Genomic DNA, 23,428 nt, shown 5'->3' with positions numbered 1-23,428 from the left:
TGAGTATGAGAAGCAAAGAAGACTTCACAGGCGGCAGAAGACTCCGTTCTTCACTGAGGTAACGCACAGCACTGCAGCTGTGCGCCATTGCTCCCACACACCTCACATACTCCGGTCACTGTAAGGGTGCAGGGCGCAGGGGGGGGGGGGGCGCCCTGGGCAGCATTTGGGACCTCTTTTGGCAAAAGTTAAACGTATATATACAGCTGGGCACTGTATATATGTATGAGCCCCCGCCAAAAATTGCATATTTAAGCGGGACAGAAGCCCGCCGCTGAGGGGGCGGTGCTTCTTCCTCAGCACTCACCAGCGCCATTTTTTCTCCACAGCTCCACTGAGAGGAAGCTCCCCAGGCTCTCCCCTGCAGATACACGGTAGAAGAGGGTAAAAAGAGAGGGGGGGTACATAATTAGGCGCAAAAAACAATATATAAACAGCAGCTACTGGGTTAACATTAAGTTACTGTGTTATTCCTGGGTTTATAGCGCTGGGGTGTGTGCTGGCATACTCTCTCTCTGTCTCTCCTAAGGGCCTTTTGGGGGAACTGTCTTCAAAAAAGGGCATTCCCTGTGTGTGTGGTGTGGCGGTACGCTTGTGTCGACATGTCTGATGAGGAAGGCTTTGTGGAAGCAGAGCGGGAGCAAATGAATGTGGTGTCTCCGCCGACGGCGCCGACACCTGATTGGATGGATATGTGGAAGGTTTTAAATGATAATGTTAATTCCTTGCATAAAAGGTTAGAAAAAGCTGAAGCCTCAGGACAGTCAGGGTCCCAACCCGTGCCTGATCCTATGTCGCAGAGGCCGTCAGGGTCTCAGAAGCGCCCACTATCCCAAATTGTTGACACAGATACCGACATGGATTCTGACTCCAGTGTCGATTACGATGATGCAAAGTTACAGCCAAAATTGGCTAAATTCATCCGTTATATGATTATAGCAATTAAGGATGTGTTGCACATCACAGAGGAAATCCCAGTCCCTGACAAGAGGGTACATATATATGGGGAAAAGAAGCCGGAGGTAACCTTTCCCCCCCTCACACGAGCTAAATGAGTTATGTGAAAAGGCTTGGGAATCTCCAGATAAAAAACTGCTGATTTCCAAAAGGATTCTTATGGCGTATCCTTTCCCGCCAACGGACAGGTTACGCTGGGAATCCTCCCCTAAGGTGGACAAAGCTTTAACACGCTTATCCAAGAAGGTAGCCCTGCCGTCACAGGATACGGCTACCCTCAAAGATGCTGCGGATCGCAAACAGGAGGTTACCCTGAAGTCCATTTATACACATTCAGGTACCTTACTGAGGCCGGCGATCGCGTCGGCCTGGGTGTGTAGTGCAGTAGCAGCATGGACGGATACCGTGTCTGAGGAAATTGATACCTTAGACAAGGATACTATATTGTTGACCTTGGGGCATATTAAAGACGCTGTCCTATATATGAAAGATGCTCAAAGAGACATTAGTCTACTGGGTTCTAGAATAAATGCTATGTCAATTTCTTCCAGAAGGGTCCTGTGGACTCGTCAATGGACAGGTGATGCCGACTCAAAAAGGCATATGGAGGTTTTACCTTACAAGGGTGAGGAATTGTTTGGGGAGGGTCTCTCGGACCTGGTCTTCACAGCTACTGCTGGAAAGTCAATTTTTTTGCCATATGTTTCCTCACAGCCTAAGAGAGCACCGTATTATCAAATGCAGTACTTTCGATCACAGAAAAACAAGAAAGTCTGAGGTGCGTCCTTTCTTGCCAGAGGCAGGGGCAGAGGAAAGAAGCTGCACAACACAGCTAGTTCTCAGCAACAGAAGTCCTCCCAGGCCTCTACAAAATCCACCGCATGACGCTGGGGCTCCACAGGCGGAGCTAGGCCCAGTGGGGGCACGTCTTCGAAATTTCAGCCACAAGTGGGTTCACTCCCAGTTGGATCCCTGGGCAATAGATATTGTGTCTCAGGGATACAAGCTGGAATTCGAGGAGATGCCCCCTCACCGATACCTCAAATCGGCCCTGCCAGCTTCCCCCCACGAGAGGGAAATAGTGTTAACTGCAATTCACAAATTGTATCTTCAACAGGTGGTGGTCAAGGTTCCCCTCCTTCAACAAGGAAGGGGTTATTATTCGACCATGTTTGTAGTCCCGAAACCGGACAGTTCGGTCAGACCCATATTGAATTTAAAATCCCTGAACATATACCTGAAAAGGTTCAGGTTCAAGATGGAATCGCTGAGAGCGGTCATCGCAAGCCTGGAAGGGGGGGATTTTATGGTGTCTCTGGACATAAAGGATGCATACCTTCATGTCCCCATTTATCCACCTCATCAGGCGTACCTCAGATTTGTGGTACAGGATTGTCATTACCAATTTCAGACGTTGCCGTTTGGTCTCTCCACGGCACCGAGAATATTTACCAAGGTAATGGCGGAAATGATGGTACTCCTGCGGAAGCAAGGAGTCACAATTATCCCATACTTGGACGATCTCCTCATAAAAGCGAGATCAAGAGAGCAGTTACTGATCAGCGTAGCACTTTCTCTGGAAGTGTTACGGCAACACGGCTGGATTCTAAATATTCCAAAGTCGCAGTTGGTTCCTACGACTCGTCTGCCTTTCCTGGGCATGATTCTAGACACAGACCAGAAAAGGGTTTATCCTCCCGATGGAGAAAGCTCAGGAACTCATGACACTGGTCAGGAACCTATTAAAACCAAAACAGGTGTCAGTGCATCACTGCACTCGTGTCCTGGGAAAGATGGTGGCATCTTACAAGGCCATTCCTTTCGGCAGATTCCATGCGAGGACTTTTCAATGGGACTTACTGGACAAGTGGTCCGGATCACATCTTCAGATGCATCGGTTAATCACCCTATCCCCCAGGGCCAGGGTGTCACTCCTGTGGTGGCTGCAGAGCGCTCACCTTCTCGAGAGCCGCAGATTCGGCATTCAGGACTGGGTCCTGGTGACCACGGACGCAAGCCTCCGAGGTTGGGGTGCAGTCACACAGGGAAGAAATTTCCAAGGTCTGTGGTCAAGTCAAGAGACTTGCCTTCACATCAACATCCTGGAACTAAGGGCCATATACAACGCCCTACGTCAAGCGGAGACCCTGCTTCGCGACCAACCGGTTCTGATTCAGTCAGACAACATCACCGAAGGGGCTCATGTAAACCGCCATGGCGGCACAAGGAGCAGAGTGGCGATGGCGGAAGCCACCAGAATTCTTCGCTGGGCGGAGAATCACGTAAGCGCACTGTCAGCAGTGTTTATCCCGGGAGTGGACAACTGGGAAGCAGATTTCCTCAGCAGACACGACCTCCACCCGGGAGAGTGGGGACTTCATCAGGAAGTCTTCGCACAGATTACAAGTCGGTGGGAACTGCCATAGGTGGACATGATGGCATCCCGCCTCAACAAAAAGCTACAGAGATATTGCGCCAGGTCAAGAGACCCTCAGGCGATAGCTGTAGACGCCCTGGTGACACCGTGGGTGTTCCAGTCGGTCTATGTATTTCCTCCTCTTCCTCTCATACCCAAGGTGCTGAGGATAATAAGAAAAAGAGGAGTGAGAACAATACTCATTGTTCCAGATTGGCCACGAAGGACTTGGTATCCAGATCTGCAAGAAATGCTTACAGAGGACCCGTGGCCTCTTCCTCTAAGACAGGACTTATTGCAACAGGGGCCCTGTCTGTTCCAAGACTTACCGCGGCTGCGTTTGACAGCATGGCGGTTGAACGCCGGATCCTAGCAGAGAAAGGCATTCCGGATGAGGTCATTCCTACGCTGATAAAGGCTAGGAAGGACGTGACAGCTCACCATTATCACCGTATATAGCGAAAATATGTTGCTTGGTGTGAGGCCAGGAATGCTCCTACGGAGGAATTCCAGCTGGGCCGTTTCCTTCACTTCCTACAGTCCGGAGTGAATTTGGGCCTAAAACTGGGTTCCATTAAGGTCCAGATTTCGGCCATATCCATTTTCTTTCAAAAAGAGTTGGCTTCTCTACCTGAAGTTCAGACGTTTGTAAAGGGAGTGCTGCATATTCAGCCCCCTTTTGTGCCTCCAGTGGCACCTTGGGATCTTAACGTGGTGTTGAGTTTCCTGAAATCCCACTAGTTTGAACCACTCAAAACGGTGGAGTTGAAATATCTTGCGTGGAAGGTGGTCATGCTATTAGCCTTGGCTTCGGCTAGGCGTGTGTCAGAGTTGGCGGCTTTGTCACATAAAAGCCCCTATTTGGTTTTCCATGCGGATAGAGCAGAATTGCGGACCCGTCCACAATTTCTGCCGAAAGTGGTTTCATCCTTTCATATAAACCAACCTATTGTGGTGCCTGTGGCTACTACTGACTTGGAGGATTCCGAGTTACTTGATGTGGTCAGGGCTTTGAAGGTTTATGTAGCCAGAACGGCTAGGGTCAGGAAAACAGAGTCTTTGTTTATCCTGTATGCTTCCAACAAGCTTGGTGCTCCAGCTTCAAAGCAAACTATTGCTAGCTGGATCTGTAACACGATTCAGCAGGCTCATTCTGCGGCTGGATTGCAGCTGCCAAAATCAGTTAAGGCCCATTCCACAAGGAAGGTGGGCTCTTCTTGGACAGCTGCCCGAGGGGTCTCGGCATTACAGCTTTGTCGAGCGGCTACTTGGTCAGGTTCAAACACTTTTTCAAAGTTCTACAAGTTTGATACCCTGGCTGAGGAGGACCTTGTGTTTGCTCAATCGGTGCTGCAGAGTCATCCGCACTCTCCCGCCTGTTTGGGAGCTTTGGTATAATCCCCATGGTCCTTACGGAGTCCCCAGCATCCACTAGGACGTTAGAGAAAATAAGATTTTACTTACCGGTAAATCTATTTCTCGTAGGCCGTAGTGGATGCTGGGCGCCCGTCCCAATTTGGACTTCTTCTGCAATACTTGTATATAGTTATTGCTTCAATAAGGGTTAAGTTATGGTTGCATCAGGGTTTGACCTGATGCTCTGTTATTTGTCATACTGTTAACTGGTTGTTATCACATGTTATACGGTGTGATTGGTGTGGCTGGTATGAATCTTGCCCTGGATTACCAAAATCCTTTCCTTGTACTGTCAGCTCTTCTGGGCACAGTTTCTCTAACTGAGGTCTGGAGGAGGGGCATAGAGGGAGGTGCCAGTGCACACCAGAACCTAAATTCTTTCTTAAAGTGCCCATGTCTCCTGCGGAGCCCGTCTATCCCCATGGTCCTTACGGAGTCCCCAGCATCCACTACGGACTACGAGAAATAGATTTACCGGTAAGTAAAATCTAATTTTGACTTTCAGTAGTAGCAGGGCACAATGACAGCCACAATCTACACAGAACAGTAGCCAAGCATTGTAAGATCCTGCTGCGGGGCTGGTATATTTTACGTTTGTGTGTGCAGTAGCATCATATCAAGGACAGGTGCAGTTTTCCACACACGAAACACTGCTGGCTTTAACCACCTGGGCCTCCCGAATCTGTCACCAGCCACCTGAGGCCCCGCTCCATGTCACACGAAGCTGCCTCATTAGCAGAGGAGCCCCTGCCCTGCTCATGCAACACCCCAACCATGGCCACCCGAAGCGCCGCCCTCTGGTCGTGCTAAGCTCTGCGCGTGGTAGTTTGTGCTGGAAACTGCCCGTGTCTCCTCCGGTCATTGTAGAGGCAGAGCCGCAGCTGTAGCACCAGCAGAGGGAAATGGCTGGCCATGTTACACTGCTCGTCTGGGTGCTGGATGATTGCCAGCAGTGCTGCTACTAAGAGGGGGTCACACTGCCACAGTTTGTCGCCGGGTTACCGCAGACTGCTACCATTCTCTGTAAGTGCCAGAAAACCACCCTGACATTTCTTCACTACAGGCCTTCTGTGGATCAGGTTACGTGCCATGCCCTGCAAAAAGCAATTTATATGTTTCTAATCCCTGTAGAACAGAGGGGAATGGGCTTTGATTTAAAACGGTTTTTAGTTAAAAAACCAATTGGATTTTTTTAAGCCTTTTTTTTGACCTTCAAGGTTTTAAACACCTATTTTTGGGTGAACAGGATTGAATTAATGAGATCTGTAATTAAAGATATGAAAAGGACAAGTTCATGATTTTTATGGACATCAAAGATGCTTATTTGCAACTTCCAATCTGGGAGGATCATCATTATCAATTTTTCTCTTACGTCCTAGAGGATGCTGGGGACTCCGTAAGGACCATGGGGTATAGACGGGCTCCGCAGGAGACATGGGCACTATAAAGAACTTTAGAATGGGTGTGCACTGGCTCCTCCCTCTATGCCTCTCCTCCAGACCTCAGTTAGATTCTGTGCCCAGAGGAGACTGGGTGCACTACAGGGGAGCTCTCCTGAGTTTCTCTGATAAAGAATTTTGTTAGGTTTTTTATTTTCAGGGAGCACTGCTGGCAACAGGCTCCCTGCATCGTGGGACTGAGGAGAGAGAAGCAGACCTACTTAAGTGATAGGCTCTGCTTCTTAGGCTACTGGTCACCATTAGCTCCAGAGGGAGTCGGAACGCAGGTCTCCCCTCGCTGTTCGTTGGAGCCCCGCCGCCGTCCTCCTCGCAGAGCCAGAAAATTGAAGCCGGGTGAGTATAAGAAGAAAAGAAGACTTCAAGGCGGCAGAAGACTTCAGATCTTCACTGAGGTAAGCGCGCCATTGCTCCCACACACACTACACACACTAGCGGGCACAGATGGGTGCAGGGCGCAGTGGGGGGCGCCCTGGGCAGCAATTAAACCTCTATATCTGGCATAGATACTGCGGAGGCAGTAATTCTTTAAATCCCCCGCCAGTTTGAGATATTTTGAGCGGGACCGAAGCCCGCCGCTGGAGGGGGCGGAGCTTGGTCCCTCAGCACTAACCAGCGCCATTTTCTCCACAGAGATCTGCAGAGAAGCTGGCTCCACGGTCTCTCCCCTGCTGAACACGGTGACACAGGGCTGAAAAGAGGAGGGGGGCACTTGTAAGGCGCAGTGAGTGTATTACACAGTAATTTCATATAAAAGCGCTATTATCTGGGACATTATTTTCCAGTGTCAGTTGGCGCTGGGTGTGTGCTGGCATACTCTCTCTCTGTTTCTCCAAAGGGCCTTATTGGGGAACTGTCTCCTTATAACTATATCCCTGTGTGTGTGGGGGTGTCGGTACGAGTGTGTCGGCATGTCTGATGCGGAAGGCTCAGCTAAGGAGGAGGTGGAGCAGATGATTGTGGTGTCGCCGTCGGCAACGCCGACTCATGATTGGATGGACATGTGGAATGTTTTAAATGCAAATGTGACCTTATTACATAAGAGATTGGACAAAGCAGAGTTCGGGGAAAGAGCAGGGGGTCAATCCACGGCTTTGGCTGGGTCACCGGGCCCTTCTGGGTCTCAAAAATGTCCCCTATCCCAAATGGCAGACACTGATACCGACGCGGACTCTGACTCCAGTGTCGACTACGATGAAGCGAGGTTGTACCCAAGGGTGGCAAAAAGTATTTATTATATGATTATTGCAATAAAAGAGGTTTTGCATATCACAGATGACCCCTCGGTCCCTGACACGAGGGTGCGCATGTATAGGGAAAAGAAACCTGAGGTAACCTTTCCCCCATCCCATGAGCTTAACGAGTTATTTGAAAAAGCTTGGGAAACTCCTGATAAAAAACTGCAGATTCCCAAGAGGATTCTTATGGCATATCCTTTCCCTGCACAGGACAGGGTACGTTGGGAATCCTCACCCAGGGTGGACAAGGCTTTAACACGCCTGTCCAAGAAAGTGGCGCTACCGTCTCCGGACACTGCAGCCCTCGAGGATCCTGCTGATCGCAGACAGGAAACTACTTTAAAGTCTATTTATGCGCATACAGGTGTTTTGCTCAGACCGGTAGTAGCATCGGCATGGGTGTGTAGTGCAGTTGCAGCTTGGACAGATACCTTGTCAGCTGACCTTGATACCCTAGATAGGGATACCATTTTATTGACCTTAGGCCACATTAAAGACGCAGCCTTATATACGAGGGACGCTCAAAGAGACGTTGGGCTGCTGGGTTCGAGAGCCAACGCCATGGCGATTTCTGCTAGGCGCGCCCTGTAGACCCGCCAATGGACGGGTGATGCCGACTCAAAGAGACATATGGAGGTTTTTCCATACAAAGGTGAAGTTTTATTTGGGGAAGGTCTTGCGGACCTGGTTGCCACAGCTACCGCGGGTAAATCTACCTTTTTGCCTTTTGTTCCCCCACAGCAAAAGAAAACTCCACAATATCAGATGCAGTCCTTTCGGTCGCGTAAGTCCAGAAGAGGTCGGGGCTCATCTTTCCTCGTCAGAGGTAAGGGTAGAGGAAAGAGAGCGCCTGCTCCAGCTAGTTCCCAAGAGCAGAAGTCCTCCCCGGATTCTACTAAATCCACCGCATGACGCTGGGGCTCCACTGAAGGAGTCCACACCGGTGGGGGCACGTCTTCGACTCTTCAGCCAGGTCTGGGTGACCAATTTCCTGTGAACCGCAAGTGGAACGCAAAGTCCGGAAGCGCGAACCCGGAAGTCGCGGGACGCGACACGTGCAGACAGTCCACCTTCACACAGTCTGTGGCAGCGCAAGAATCCCGTAGGCTCAGCTACGAGTCCCCCATCCCCTGCATCTGATACTAAGATTCCAGGTACTGTGGACCAGGCAGGAGGAAACACTAGGAGGACATACGGGCTTGCACAACCCAGGAGCGCTCCTGACATTAACGGATGGGTGAAGTATCATTATACAAACACCCCATATACAGTATGAACAGCATCCTTTTTAAAGTGGCATGTCACCATTTATAAGTATTCTTTGCACGACATAACAGTCAGTCTGCTTGGAGTTAAAATCTTTCCATAGTACCGGTGCATGATACTATATCCATTCAGCCGAAGGAGAGTTTATTTCTAACCACTTTAACTGCATGAGTGCATACAACTAACTCATTACTTTGTGAATTAACAACTATTCGCTTTGGAACTAACACCATCTTTGCTTATACATGTGTAAGAACTTTCGGCTGAAGGAGAATTCTTCCTTAATTGGTTTTACAATTACAGGTGCTTGCAATTAAGCTTTTAAAGGGAGCATTACCAATCAAAGCGCAATCTATGTGGAGTTTACATTTGCTTGCTCACGGAGTAATTGATTTAATTATTAGTTCATGGTTTTATGCTATTAATTCTGCTTTACTGTTTACATGTAAGATTAATTTTTAATCAGTAATTTGAAATAAATCAGTTATTTGTATCAAAAAAGCAGTCGGTTAATATATTGTGCGCCTTCACTTATATTTTCTTTAGGTATACATTTAGATGTTGAGTGGATTTCCAGGTCCACATTGTGAAGGCAGCCTTTTTTGGGTTGTCCTCTCTGTTTAGAGGCTACAGTTGGGAAAGGCTCAGCGCCAGACACATTCTTTTTCGAGGTCTGGGTTTTGTCAGACGTGGATCCTTGGGCGATGGATATTGTATCCGAAGGCTACAAACTGGAATTCGAGGAGGTGCCCCTCGACGATTTTTCAAGTCGGCCTTGCCAGCTTCTTCCCCAGAGAGGGAAGTAGTGTTAGCTGCAATTCAAAAGCTGTATCAACAGCAAGTGATTGTCAAGGTTCCCCTAGTTCAACAAGGGAAAGGGTACTATTCGACCCTGTTCGTGGTCCCGAAGCCGGATGGTTCGGTCAGACCTATTTTAAATCTAAAATCCCTAAACCTGTACTTGAAAAAGTTCAAATTCAAGATGGAGTCGCTCCGGGCTGTGATCTCCAGTCTGGAAGGGGGGATTTTATGGTGTCACTCGACATAAAGGATGCATACCTTCATGTCCCCATATATCCTCCTCATCAGGCGTACCTGAGATTCGCTGTACGGGACTGTCATTACCAGTTTCAGACGTTGCCGTTTGGGCTTTCCACGGCCCCAAGGATTTTCACCAAGATGATGGTGCTCCTGCGCAGGCAGGGAGTCACAATTATCCCATACTTGGACGATCTCCTGATAAAAGCAAGATCGAAAGATCAATTGCAGAAGAGCGTGTCGCTCTCCCTGAGAGTGCTACAACAACACGGTTGGATTCTCAATCTGCCAAAGTCACAATTGATTCCAGCGACTCGACTATCATTCCTAGGCATGATTCTGGACACGGAACAGAAGAGGGTTTTTCTCCCGGTGGAAAAAGCCCAGGACCTCCAGAACATGGTCAGAGATTTGCTAAAACCAAAAAGAGTGTCTGTTCATCAATGCACTTGAGTTCTGGGTAAAATGGTGGCAGCCTACGAGGCCATCCCCTTCAGCAGGTTTCATGCAAGGACTTTTCAGTGGGACCTCCTGGACAAGTGGTCAGGGTCCCATCTGCTAATACATCAGAAAATAAGCCTGTCCCCCCGGGCCATGGTGTCTCTCCTGTGGTGGCTGCAAAGTGCTCATCTTCTAGAGGGTCGCAGGTTCGGCATTCAAGACTGGGTCCTGGTGACCACGGACGTGACCCTCCGAGAATGGGGAGCAGTCACACAAGGAAGAAGTTTTCAGGGCCTATGGTCAAGCCAGGAGGCTTGTCTACACATCAATGTACTGGAATTGAGGGCCATATACAACGGCCTACGACAAGCGGAGAATCTTCTTTGCGAACTACCGGTTCTGATCCAATCAGACAACGTCACAGCCGTGGCTCATGTAAACCGCCAAGGCGGGACAAGGAGCAGAGTGGCAATGGCGGAAGCCACCAGGATTCTTCACTGGGCGGAAAATCACGTAAGCGCTCTGTCAGCGGTCTTCATTCCGGGAGTGGACAACTGGGAGGCAGACTTCCTCAGCAGACACGATCTCCATCCAGGAGAGTGGGGACTTCATCAAGACGTTTTTACAGAGATAACAAGTCTTTGGGGAATTCCTCACATAGACATGATGACGTCACGCCTCAACAAGAAGCTTCGGAGGTATTGTGCCAGGTCAAGGGACCCTCAGGCAGTAACGGTGGACGCCCTGGTGACACCTTGGGTGTTTCAGTCTGTCTATGTGTGTCCCCTCCCCCCACCCCTCTTCCTCTCATCTCAAAAATATTGAGAATCATAAGACAAAAAAGAGTGAGAACAATCCTCATTGTTCCAGATTGGCCTCGAAGGGCCTGGTATTCAGATCTTCAGGAGATGCTCACAGAAGATCCATGGGAGGACCTGTTACAACAAGGGCCCTGCGTGTTCCAAGACTTACCGCGGTTACGTTTGACGGCATGGCGGTTGAACGCCGAATCCTAGCTGGGAAAGGTATTCCGGAGGAGGTCATCCCTACTCTGATAAAGGCTAGGAAGGAGGTGACGGCAAAACATTATCACCGTATCTGGAGGAAATATGTTTCTTGGTGTGAAGCCTAGAATGCTCCTACGGAAGATTTCCATCTGGGCCGTTTTCTCATCTTTCTAGAGACAGGAGTGGATATGGGCCTAAAATTGGGCTCCATTAAGGTACAGATTTCGGCCCTATCTATTTTCTTTCAGAGGGAATTGGCTTCTCTCCCAGAAGTCCAGACTTTTGTAAAGGGAGTGCTGCACATCCAGCCTCCTTTTGTGCCCCCAGTGGCACCCAGGGACCTTAACGTGGTGTTACGGTTCCTGAAGTCTCACTGGTTTGAACCTCTTCAAACGGTTGAATTGAAATTTCTCACCTGGAAGGTGGTCATTTTGTTGGCCTTGGCATCTGCAAGGCGGGTGTCCGAATTGGCGGCCTCGTCTCACAAGAGCCCCTATTTGACCTTCCACGTGGATAGAGCAGAGTTAAGGACTCGTCCTCAATTTTTGCCTAAGGTGGTTTCTTCATTTCATATGAACCAACCTATTGTGGTGCCTGTGGCTACGGGTGACTTGAGGATTCCAAGTCCCTGGATGTAGTCAGGGCCTTAAAAATCTATGTAGCCAGGACGGCTCGAATTAGGAAAACAGAAGCACTGTTTGTCCTGTATGCAGCCAACAAAGTTGGCACTCCTGCTTCGAAGCAGACTATTGCTCGCTGGATCTGTAACACGATTCAGCAGGCTCATTCTACGGCGGGATTGCCGTTAACAAATTCAGTGAAGGCCCATTCCACTAGGAAGGTGGCCTCGTCTTGGGCGGCTGCCCGAGGCGTCTCGGCTTTGGTTTGGTCAGGTTCAAACACTTTTGCAAAGTTCTATAAGTTTGATACCCTGGCTGATGACCTTGCGTTTGCTCAGTCGGTGCTGCAGATTCGTCCGCACTCTCCCGCCCGGTCTGGAGCTTTGGTATAAGCCCCATGGTACCTTACGGAGTCCCCTCTAGGACGTAAGAGAAAATAAGATTTTAAACCTACTGGTAAATCTTTTTCTCCTAGTCCGTAGAGGATGCTGAGCGCCCGTCCCAGTGCGGACAAAATCTGCATGGCTTGTATATAGTTGCTGCTTACATAAGTGTTATGTTACAGTTGAGATCAGTCTTTCGCTGATACTGTTTTTTGTTCATACTGTTAACTGGTTGCGTATAGTCCAGGTTATACGGTGTGGATGGTGTGGGCTGGTATGAATCTTGCCCTTAGATTAACAAAATCCTTTCCTCATATTGTCCATTTCCTCTGGGCACAGTTTCTCTAACTGAGGTCTGGAGGAGGGGCATAGAGGGAGGAGCCAGTGCACACCCATTCTAAAGTTCTTTATAGTGCCCATGTCTCCTGCGGAGCCCATCTATACCCCATGGTCCTTACGGAGTCCCCAGCATCCTCTACGGACTAGGAGAAAAACATTTACCGGTAGGTTTAAAATGTTATTTTTGCTTTCCCCTTTAATCTGGTGACAACTCGAAAGGTTTACAAAAATGATGGCTGGCATGGATGCTCTTCTGAGGTTCAGGGGACTCCTAATCATTCAGTACCTAGACAATCTCTTAAGGCAGGGTGTCCAACTCTGCTTTGGGCACATTACCTACAGTGTGCACAGATTTTGGGGTCCTGGGGTTGAATTATCAGCCACCAGTGATTCAGAGGGTGGTTTTTCCTGGACATTCTTATCATGTTAACTGATCCATTATGGTGTTTCCCCTTACACAGAATTGATTAAATTAGATCATCTTTAATGGTGTAGAACTTGAAGCCGTCATATTTAAGAGAAATGGATTCTATTGATAACAGCAACCTTGTTTTGAACCACTTGATTCAATGGATGTAAAGACTCAAATGGAAAGTTTACTTTTGGCTATTTTCACAACTAAAAGAGTTGTTTGTACTGTTCCCACAACTAATCCATCCTTTAAATCTAAAAAGGTTTAGGAGTTCCACTTAAATCAGGACATAGTGATTGCGCCACTACTGTAGGTCAACCAATGCTTTGCAGATGAAGAGATTCCTCTTCACTTTTTATATGTGGTAATAGATTTGCAGATCGTTGTCAGAAAGAGGCTAGAGTTTAGACCAGCTGTCAATCTTTTGATTTCCCATCATGCCAACAAGAGAGGTTGGGTCAGGCAGCAAAGTCTCTCGACTGAGGATGGTTCTCTGTATATAATTTTGCAGACTTTTTTTACATGTTTCATCCTTTTAGGAAAATAGAGGAGTGAAAGCGTTTTGTATATTTTAAAGTGCTTTGAGATCATTGAGATACAAATATCTAATACAGAAAAAAAATATTTTGTTTTTATTTGAAACACTTGATACTTTTGCAGAAATGCAGTGTTGTACTGGTATATGTTTTTGTCACTTAAAATGTCAACCTATTTAATTTTCACCATTGCACAGCTCTGGGTACCCTGTGCCCGTGGAATCTGTATCCTGTGAGCCTCCTATGGGTGTTCAGGAGGAATTAATGTGCAGCCAGTCTTCTAGGAAGAGAACTGCCAGCGGGTCAATCGGAGCAGACGGCACAATCAAAGAGAAGAAAATTGTACTGTGCGAAAGTGTTCAGGTAACAAAGTAACTCTATTAAGTTGTGTTGTTCTTATTATGTATCGTGTACATTTATAGCTATGAGATTTTCTTTTTCTTTTTTCTTTTTAGCAAGCAGAAGATAAGATGAAAGCTGCAGGTGAATATTTACAAGGACAATAATAACACTGTAATTTAGTACGATGAGGTCTCTTCTTAGACACTTATCATGTGTAACAAGGTGCATGTAATTAAACCCACCCTTTCACAAGATTTGACAGCATGACTTCTGTAATTAATTTACAGAAATCATTCCACCTGTATATAAATATAATAAAATAGTTCTTGACATGTTAGTCACACACACTGCCAGTCCCTTAAGTACTGTACACCAGACAGAGGCATCAAAAAAGGGGGCATGGCCTATCAAAGGGGTGTTGCCTCATGGGAAATCCCAGGTTCCCTCAAAATGGGGGTGTGGCCTAGCTGGAAGGGGAGTGGCTTTACAGAAAGCATCTCGATTACCTCCCTCTGGTGATTCTGGGCTACCTGCACTGCCGGCTCCTCCTCTGTGACAGGAGAATGTCACACTGCAGCACTCGGCTCCTGTCACTGCGGAGGAACCTGCATTTTAGTGTTGCACCCCATAGTGAAGCCTCTGACGCAAGACGTGTTTCTTCTTCTTGAGCTAAGTATTGTATCCCTTGCGAATAGGTAAAACTAGAGAACTGAAAATGTCCTTGTCTGCAGTCCAGTGTACCTATTCTACATTGTTTTGTTTTACCAGCTGCTGAAACAGATTGTAACAAGAGAAGCACATATGAAGCATCACCAGCTGAACCTGAGCACACGATGGAGTTCACTCAGACTGAGGACTTTCCTGTTGGGGGAGAAAATCTGCCCTGCTGTACAAAGCAAAGTGACAGCGTGCACATAGACAAGTCTGCAACTGGCAGCACTGAATTATTAAACACAAACTTGCCTTCAGCATGTGCAAAAACAGCATCAACATCCAAAGCACCATTAAAAAGGTGAGCATCTTTGTTTAAGGGCACAAGTAGGAAAGATGTACAGTATATTGTTTTACCTACTGGAATTTATGAGGATTCTCCTAGTCACAGAGGTGTTCCGTGTCCAGAGCAGACGCTAACCAATTTGGTGCCCTAGGCAAGACTTTGGCTGGTGCTCCCTGACAGTCCCACCACCAAGCTTAATAATAACACATTGGTTTAGGACTTTTATTTCCGAAAATCCCTGTCCCCTCACAGCATAGTAACCCTCACAGTTCAGCACCCCTCTCCCCTCACAGTATAGTATACCTCGCAGCTCAGCACCCCTCTCCCCTCACAGCATAGTAACCCTCATAGTACAGCACCCCTCACAGCATAGTAACCCTCATAGTACAGCACCCCTCTCCCCTCACTGCATAGTAACCCTCACAGCATAGTAACCCTCATAGTACAGAACCCCTCTCCCCTCACAGCATAGTAACCCTAACAGTACAGCACCCCCTTCCCTCACAGTACAGCATCCCTCTCCCCTCACAGCATAGTAAACCTCACAGCCCAGCACCCCTCTCCCCTCACAGCATAGTAACCCTCACAGTACAGCACCCCTCTCCCCTCACAACATAGTAACCCTCATAGTACAGCACTCCTCTCCCCTCACAGAATAGTAACCCTCATAGAACAGCACCCCTCTCCCCTCACAGCATAGTAACCCTCACAGTACAGCACCCCTCTCCCCTCACAACATAGTAACCCTCATAGTACAGCACTCCTCTCCCCTCACAGAATAGTAACCCTCATAGAACAGCACCCCTCTCCCCTCACAGCACAGTAAACCTCAGTCCAGCATCCCTCTCCCCTCACAGCATAGTGACCCTCATAGTACAGCACTCCTCTCCCCTCACAGCATAGTAAACCTCACAGTACAGCACCCCTCTCCCCTCACAGCATAGTGACCCTCATAGTACAGCACTCCTCTCCTCTCACAGCATAGTAACCCTCACAGTACAGCACCCCTCTCCCCTCACAGCATAGTGACCCTCATAGTACAGCACTCCTCTCCTCTCACAGCATAGTAACCCTCATAGTACAGCACTCCTCTCCCCTCACAGCATAGTGACCCTCATAGTACAGCACTCCTCTCCTCTCACAGCATAGTAACCCTCATAGTACAGCACTCCTCTCCCCTCACAGCATAGTAAACCTCACAGTACAGCACCCCTCTCCCCTCACAGCATAGTAAACCTCACAGTACAGCACCCCTCTCCCCTCACAGCATAGTAAACCTCACAGTACAGCACTCCTCTCCCCTCACAGCATAGTAAACCTCATAATACAGCACTCCTCTCCCCTCACAGCATAGTAACCCTCACAGTACAGCACCCCTCTCCCCTCACAGCATAGTAAACCTCATAATACAGCACCCCTCTCCCCTCACAGCATAGTAACCCTCACAGTACAGCACCCCTCTCCCCTCACAGCATAGTAACCCTCATAATACAGCACTCCTCTCCTCTCACAGCATAGTAAACCTCATAATACAGCACTCCTCTCCCCTCACAGCATAGAAACCCTCACAGTACAGCACCCCTCTCCCCTCACTGTACAGGCATTGGAAAGCTGACTGTTAGAATGAGAGACTCAGTGCTACACCAGGCCATACACAAAGTGCAGGCTCACTACTGTGTTGTGCTGCCTGCAGATTGTATCTTGGGGGAGGCATACCACACGCACTTGAAGAGTTACAGCCGTAGCCGTCCCTGCTTTTCCTGGCTCCTGTATTACGCAGTTGGACTTGGATGCAGCCTGCTGGAGGGAGAGCCGTGAGGTGTTACTCTCAAACTCTGCAAAGGCCCATGGGAGGAACTGCTGCAGTTTGGCATGCTCAGCAGCCCTCCTGTGGCCATTTTACTTTCTGTACAGAATGAGCCTGTGTGCATGCGCAGAAGCTGATTCTGACACCTGCCCAATCGGAGCTGTACTCTGATCTCAGTAGCTGCCATCTGGTCCAGGTAGCAGTGAGAGCTGGATGGGCAACCGTCAGAGGGAAGCTATGGGCCCACCCAGCCGCTGCCAGTAGGCTTTTCCATGTGTCCCTAGGCATTTGCCTAGACTGCCTATGCCTAGAGCCTGCTCTGTCCATGTAAAGTCGAGAGGTTATAAATCAAATGCATTCATTTTCTTAAACACCAAACATGGTTTATAAAGGAGATTATACATATTCATTTTTGTATTGTTTGTTGTTTTTTTTCAGTGGTCACAAATATTGTCCATTTTCTACATTACCAGAATAAGCATCTTCCAAAACTTAATTTCTTAATAGAGAACATGCACTTTTTGTAGCAATGGAAAAAGTCAGATTTATATTCTTGATGATACTAGATGTATTACTTCTCACTCCCTAAACCAGTATGTAGTATGCACTGTAGTATTACAGAAGACACCCGTATATAATCAAATGAGCGGGCTAAAAGTAGGGTTGAGAGAACAGGGCTGTAAACTTAAAGACAAGTCAGTAAACTTTCACCTTTTTGTAATTAAAGAAAAATATTGGTCCATATAAATCAGTGCCCATATTGATATTACGCAAAGTATGAGCCACTGTTTTGTTGAAAACCCACTATTTGCAATTCTTGTAGGTCATACTGCACTTCTGCTTACACACAAGGCTCTCAACCAAACTACACCAACAAACATCTCTTTAATTATCTCAAAATATCTCCCAGCTCAACCCATCCGCTCTGCGCTGAATCTGCCTCTTTCATCCACACTTAATACACGCACCCATTTTTTGTGATACATGACTAACACACACACACAATTTTTACTCGATGTTGCATATGTTATTTCTGCACTCACACATCCCCCGGATCCCATGCCAACATTGCTGTTTGACTGAATCATACCAAGAACACCTGAAATGTGACTGGACCAAATTTCAATATGTAGCACTTATCAGATTCCTATTTCCCTATAGATTGTAGACCTGCGAGCAGGGCCCTCTAACCTCTTTGTCAGTCTGTTATTACCCAGTCTTGGTTTGTTCTCAATTGTAGAGGGCAACAGAACATGCTAGTACTATATAAATAAATGTTGTTGTTGGGAATTTGTCTACTTTGTGGGTTCACATTTATTGTTTTCTTAGGCCTGGAAGTAAACCTTTGGGATTTTTACCTTTGGTCTGCAAAGACAAGCAGTCTAAGAAAGCAAAAAAAGAAACCTCTAAGAAGAAAAACTTGGCAAAGCATAAAAAGATCCCTACACCAGCTTCTCGGCCCCAGCAACACAGCCATGTACTAAGCCAAGAAGATGCCACAAGCAATACAGTGCCTTCTCAATGTACCGTCGCTTCTGCTGTCACACCTTCTTCCGAGACTGAAGAGATCATCACCCCTGAATGTCAAGTAAGTTGATTAAGATGGTTTCCGGTCTTCAAATCAGCCATGTTTTGCCGAAAGGCAGCAAGTTTGTCTTGCGCTATTACCCCTTTCACACTGCACAAATAACCCGGTTTCGACCTGGTATACAGGTCGACATGGGTCGCTGTGCGGTGTGAAAGGGGCCATGGACGAATTCCCGGGTCGCCTGACCCGATAATTCACCCCCGGGTTATAAAAAGGGTTATTCCCGGGTAATTACCGGGCCAGGCACATGATGAACAGGTTACCCGGGTCGATGCGCCCCAGTACCCGTTCAGTGCATAGGGAGAGGCGGTGCGGAGATGATGTTATCTCGCAGCGCCGCACCCATCCCCAATGCCGGCTCCATCCACGGATGGCACCCCGACCCGGCATATTGCCAGGTCGGGATTGCGGTGTGTAGGGTCCAATGCCGGGTCCCACAAGGGAAGGACCCGTTTCCAATTCCCGGGTGGGACCCGGCATTGTGATCTAAAAGCAGTATATGAGATCACATCAGTAGCTTCTTGGTATACATTAGAGATACAGTAGAAGTCAGAAAGTACAATAGTAATTGTAGAGGATTGTCACCTGATGGCAACCAGTGCAGAGGTTCAGATCCACTAAGATCCTATACTGCAGACCAAGGAGGAGAGAAGTTGAATTGCCTTCCTAAAGCAAAAATGTTGATTCAGAAAACAAGATCATTGATCATTTCCAAGTGTAAATGGTGGTGAAGATTTCAGCGTGACAGCATGTTGGCAATGCATTTTTGTTTTGTTTTTCTCTTACGTCCTAGAGGATGCTGGGGTCCACATTAGTACCATGGGGTATAGGTGGGTCCACCAGGAGCCATTGGCACTTTAAGAGTTTTAAAGTGTGGGCTGGCTCCTCCCTCTATGCCTCTCCTACCAGACTCAGTTTAGAAAATGTGCCCGGAAGAGCCGGTCACAGCTAGGGAAGCTCTACAGAGCTTCTTTAGAAAAAGGTTTGTTTTTTTGACAGGACACTGAGCTCCTGTGGGGATCGATCGTTCCCCGCCACAGGGGATTGCTCACCCCAGCAGCATGCTGCCACCCCCCTTACAGAGCCAGAATATTGGTGGCGAGTGAGTCACCGACCCCCCTAGCAAGCGGGGGGCCGGTGTAAAGATGGCGGCAACAGGGTATGGAGCGCAGTACTAACTGCGCTCCGGGGCTCAGCGGTACATAGTGCGGCGCTGTGAGGGGCGCCCTGAGCTAGCGCCTACACCCTACACTGGTCACACAGCCTGTCGGAGTTCCGGGATCTCTGCCAGCATATTTCCTCAGGCCAGTATAATCCTATGAAGAGCGGGAGGACAGCGCCAGAGCATTTTCCTGCCTGCACAACACTGTCCGTGAAGAGCAAGTCCCTCCAGAACAACTCCAGCTATCTCTCACGGTACCAGGGGGTTGTAGAAGGGGGGGGGGGGGGGGGGGGGGAGGCTGTATACAAGCTGTGTAACCTATTAAAGTGCACAGTCAGCGCTGGTTGGGAGTCTCCCTTTACCTAAAAAGCGCTGTGTGTGGGTTGCAGGGCCGGCTCCAGGCCTACTAGCACCCTGAGCGAGAAAATGTAAAAGTGCCCCCCGACCCCCTCCCCCCCCCCCCCCCCCCCCCCCCCCCCCATGCGCGCTCCTGGAAAAGTGGGTGTGGCCTCCTGAAAAAGTGGGCGTGGTCTCGCCCCCCAGCAGTGCCAGCTACACATGACATGCCCTCCGGCAGTGCCAGCTACACGTGACATGACTCCCAGCAGTGCCAGCTACACATGATAGTGTTCACTTTTTAGGGCAGGTTGCTGATCACAGGGAGGGCACATTTTTAAGTTAGGTGGGCAAAATGATGTACATATTGTAATGCTTGTTGTTCCCATTTCCACACGCTTAAGCATGGACAGTGCGCGCCTAAGGCGCGCAGCAAAAATTTAGGGGAGTTACTTCGTGGGGAAGGTGCGTAGCCTCATTATAGTGGCAATTCACATTACACCACACAGTAGTGCAGCTAATACACATTGCACCAGGTAGAACCTCCTATAAGAGCACGTTAGACACATTGCGCCAGGTAGAGCACTGAGACACACTGCCCAGCCACAGACGCCTAGCGGGAACACTACATGATATGCCCCCCAGCAGTGCCAGCTACACATGACATGCCCCCCAGCAGTGGCAGCTACACGTGACATGCCCCCCAGCAGTGCCAGCTACATAAATGGCCACACAGTTCCAGATGGATAAATGCCCCCACAGTGCAGATATGCCCCCACAGTGCCAGATACATTAATGCCCTCACAGTGCAAGAAATGTCCCCACAGTGCAAGAAATGCCCCCACAGTGCAAGAAATGCCCCCACAGTGCAAGAAATGCCCCCACAGTGCAAGAAATGCCCCCACAGTGCCAGATACATAAATGCCCCCACAGTGCCAGATACATAAATGCCCCCACGGTGCCAGATACATAAATGCCCCCACGGTGCCAGATACATAAATGCCCCCACGGCGCCAGATACATAAATGCCCCCACGGTGCCAGATACATAAATGCCCCCACGGTGCCAGATACATAAATGCCCCCACAGTGCCTGATACATAAATGCCCCCACAGAGCCAGATATGCCCCCACAGAGCCAGATAAATGCCCCCACAGTGCCAGATATGCCCCCCACAGTGCCAGATATGCCCCCCACAGTGCCAGATATGCCCCCACAGTGCCAGATATGCCCCCACAGTGCCAGATATGCCCCCACAGTGCCAGATATGCCCCCCACAGTGCCAGATATGCCCCCCACAGTGCCAGATATGCCCCCCACAGTGCCAGATATGCCCCCACAGTGCCAGATATGCCCCCACAGTGCCAGATATGCCACCCACAGTGCCAGATATGCCCCCACAGAACCAGATATGCCCCCACAGAGCCAGATATGCAATACCCCCCACAGTGCCAGAAAATAAGAATTTACTTACCGATAATTCTATTTCTCATAGTCCGTAGTGGATGCTGGGGACTCCGAAAGGACCATGGGGAATAGCGGCTCCGCAGGAGACTGGGCACAAAAGTAAAAGCTTTAAGACTACCTGGTGTGCATTGGCTCCACCCCCTATGACCCTCCTCCAAGCCTCAGTTAGGATACTGTGCCCGGACGAGCGTACACAATAAGGAAGGATTTTGAATCCCGGGTAAGACTCATACCAGCCACACCAATCACACCGTACAACTTGTGATCTGAACCCAGTTAACAGCATGATAACAGAGGAGCCTCTGAAAAGATGGCTCGCAACAATAATAACCCGATTTTTTTGTAACAATAACTATGTACAAGTATTGCAGACAATCCGCACTTGGGATGGGCGCCCAGCATCCACTACGGACTATGAGAAATAGAATTATCGGTAAGTAAATTCTTATTTTCTCTGACGTCCTAGTGGATGCTGGGGACTCTGAAAGGACCATGGGGATTATACCAAAGCTCCCAAACGGGCGGGAGAGTGCGGATGACTCTGCAGCACCGAATGAGAGAACTCCAGGTCCTCCTCAGCCAGGGTATCAAATTTGTAGAATTTAGCAAACGTGTTTGCCCCTGACCAAGTAGCTGCTCGGCAAAGTTGTAAAGCCGAGACCCCTCGGGCAGCCACCCAAGATGAGCCCACTTTCCGTGTGGAATGGGCTTTTACAGATTTTGGCTGTGCCAGGCCTGCCACAGAATGTGCAAGCTGAATTGTACTACAAATCCAACGAGCAATAGTCTGCTTAGAAGCAGGAGCACCCAGCTTGTTGGGTGCATACAGGATAAACAGCGAGTCAGATTTTCTGACTCCAGCCGTCCTGGAAACATATATTTTCAGGGCCCTGACTACGTCCAGCAACTTGGAATCCTCCAAGTCCCTAGTAGCCGCAGGCACCACAATAGGCTGGTTTAAGTGAAATGCTGAAACCACCTTAGGGAGAAATTAAGGACGAGTCCTCAATTCTGCCCTGTCCGGATGAAAAATTAGGTAAGGTCTTTTATAGGATAAAGCCGCTAATTCTGAGACACGCCTGGCTGAGGCCAGGGCTAACAGCATTACCACTTTCCATGTGAGATATTTTAAGTCCACAGTGGTGAGTGGTTCAAACCAATGTGATTTTAGGAACCCCAAAACTACATTGAGATCCCAAGGTGCCACTGGAGGCACAAAAGGAGGCTGTATATGCAGTACTCCCTTGACAAACGTCTGAACTTCAGGAACTGAAGCTAGTTCCTTTTGGAAGAATATTGACAGGGCCGAAATTTGAACCTTAATAGACCCTAATTTTAGGCCCATAGACAGTCCTGTTTGCAGGAAATGCAGGAAACGACCCAGTTGAAATTCCTCTGTAGGGGCCTTCCTGGCCTCACACCACGCAACATATTTACGCCAAATACGGTGATAATGTTGCACAGTTACATCCTTCCTGGCTTTGATCAGGGTAGGGATGACTTCATCCGGAATGCCTTTTTCCTTCAGGATCCGGCGTTCAACCACCATGCCGTCAAACGCAGCCGCGGTAAGTCTTGGAACAGACATGGTCCCTGCTGGAGCAGGTCCTTTCTTAGAGGTAGAGGCCACGGGTCTTCCGTGAGCATCTCTTGAAGTTCCGGGTACCAAGTCCTTCTTGGCCAATCCGGAGCCACGAGTATAGTCCTTACTCCTCTCCTTCTTATGATTCTCAGTACCTTGGGTATGAGAGGCAGAGGAGGGAACACATACACTGACTGGTACACCCATGGTGTTACCAGAGCGTCCACAGCTATTGCCTGAGGGTCCCTTGACCTGGCGCAATATCTGTCCAGTTTTTTGTTGAGGCGGGACGCCATCATGTCCACCTTTGGTTTTTCCCAACGGTTCACAATCATGTGGAAGACTTCTGGGTGAAGTCCCCACTCCCCCGGGTGGAGATCGTGTCTGCTGAGGAAGTCTGCTTCCCAGTTGTCCACTCCCGGAATGAACACTGCTGACAGTGTTATCACATGATTTTCCGCCCAGCGAAGAATCCTTGCAACTTCCCACATTGCCCTCCTGCTTCTTGTGCCGCCCTGTCTGTTTACGTGGGCGACTGCCGTGATGTTGTCCGACTGGATCAGCACCGGCTGACCCTGAAGCAGAGGCCTTGCCTGACTTAGGGCATTGTAAATGGCCCTT

At 48.7% G+C, this 23,428-nt stretch overlaps 1 protein-coding gene across 3 annotated transcripts in view; it reads left to right on the top strand.

Moving 5' to 3' along the window:
- Positions 1-23,428, top strand: part of BDP1 (B double prime 1, subunit of RNA polymerase III transcription initiation factor IIIB) — a 240,670-nt gene that overhangs the window by 204,529 nt on the left and 12,713 nt on the right. For all 3 annotated transcript variants that reach the window (XM_063963887.1, XM_063963886.1, XM_063963885.1), the window contains 4 exons: positions 13,724-13,889; positions 13,982-14,009; positions 14,637-14,880; positions 18,002-18,260. In XM_063963887.1, coding sequence (XP_063819957.1) covers positions 13,724-13,889; positions 13,982-14,009; positions 14,637-14,880; positions 18,002-18,260 — 697 coding nt within the window. The remainder of the gene's footprint in view (positions 1-13,723; positions 13,890-13,981; positions 14,010-14,636; positions 14,881-18,001; positions 18,261-23,428) is intronic.

Source organism: Pseudophryne corroboree, chromosome 1, assembly GCF_028390025.1.
Source record: "Pseudophryne corroboree isolate aPseCor3 chromosome 1, aPseCor3.hap2, whole genome shotgun sequence".
NCBI lineage: Eukaryota > Metazoa > Chordata > Amphibia > Anura > Myobatrachidae > Pseudophryne > Pseudophryne corroboree.
Note: the sequence above shows the minus strand (reverse complement) of the source record. Positions and strands in the feature narration are given on the sequence as shown.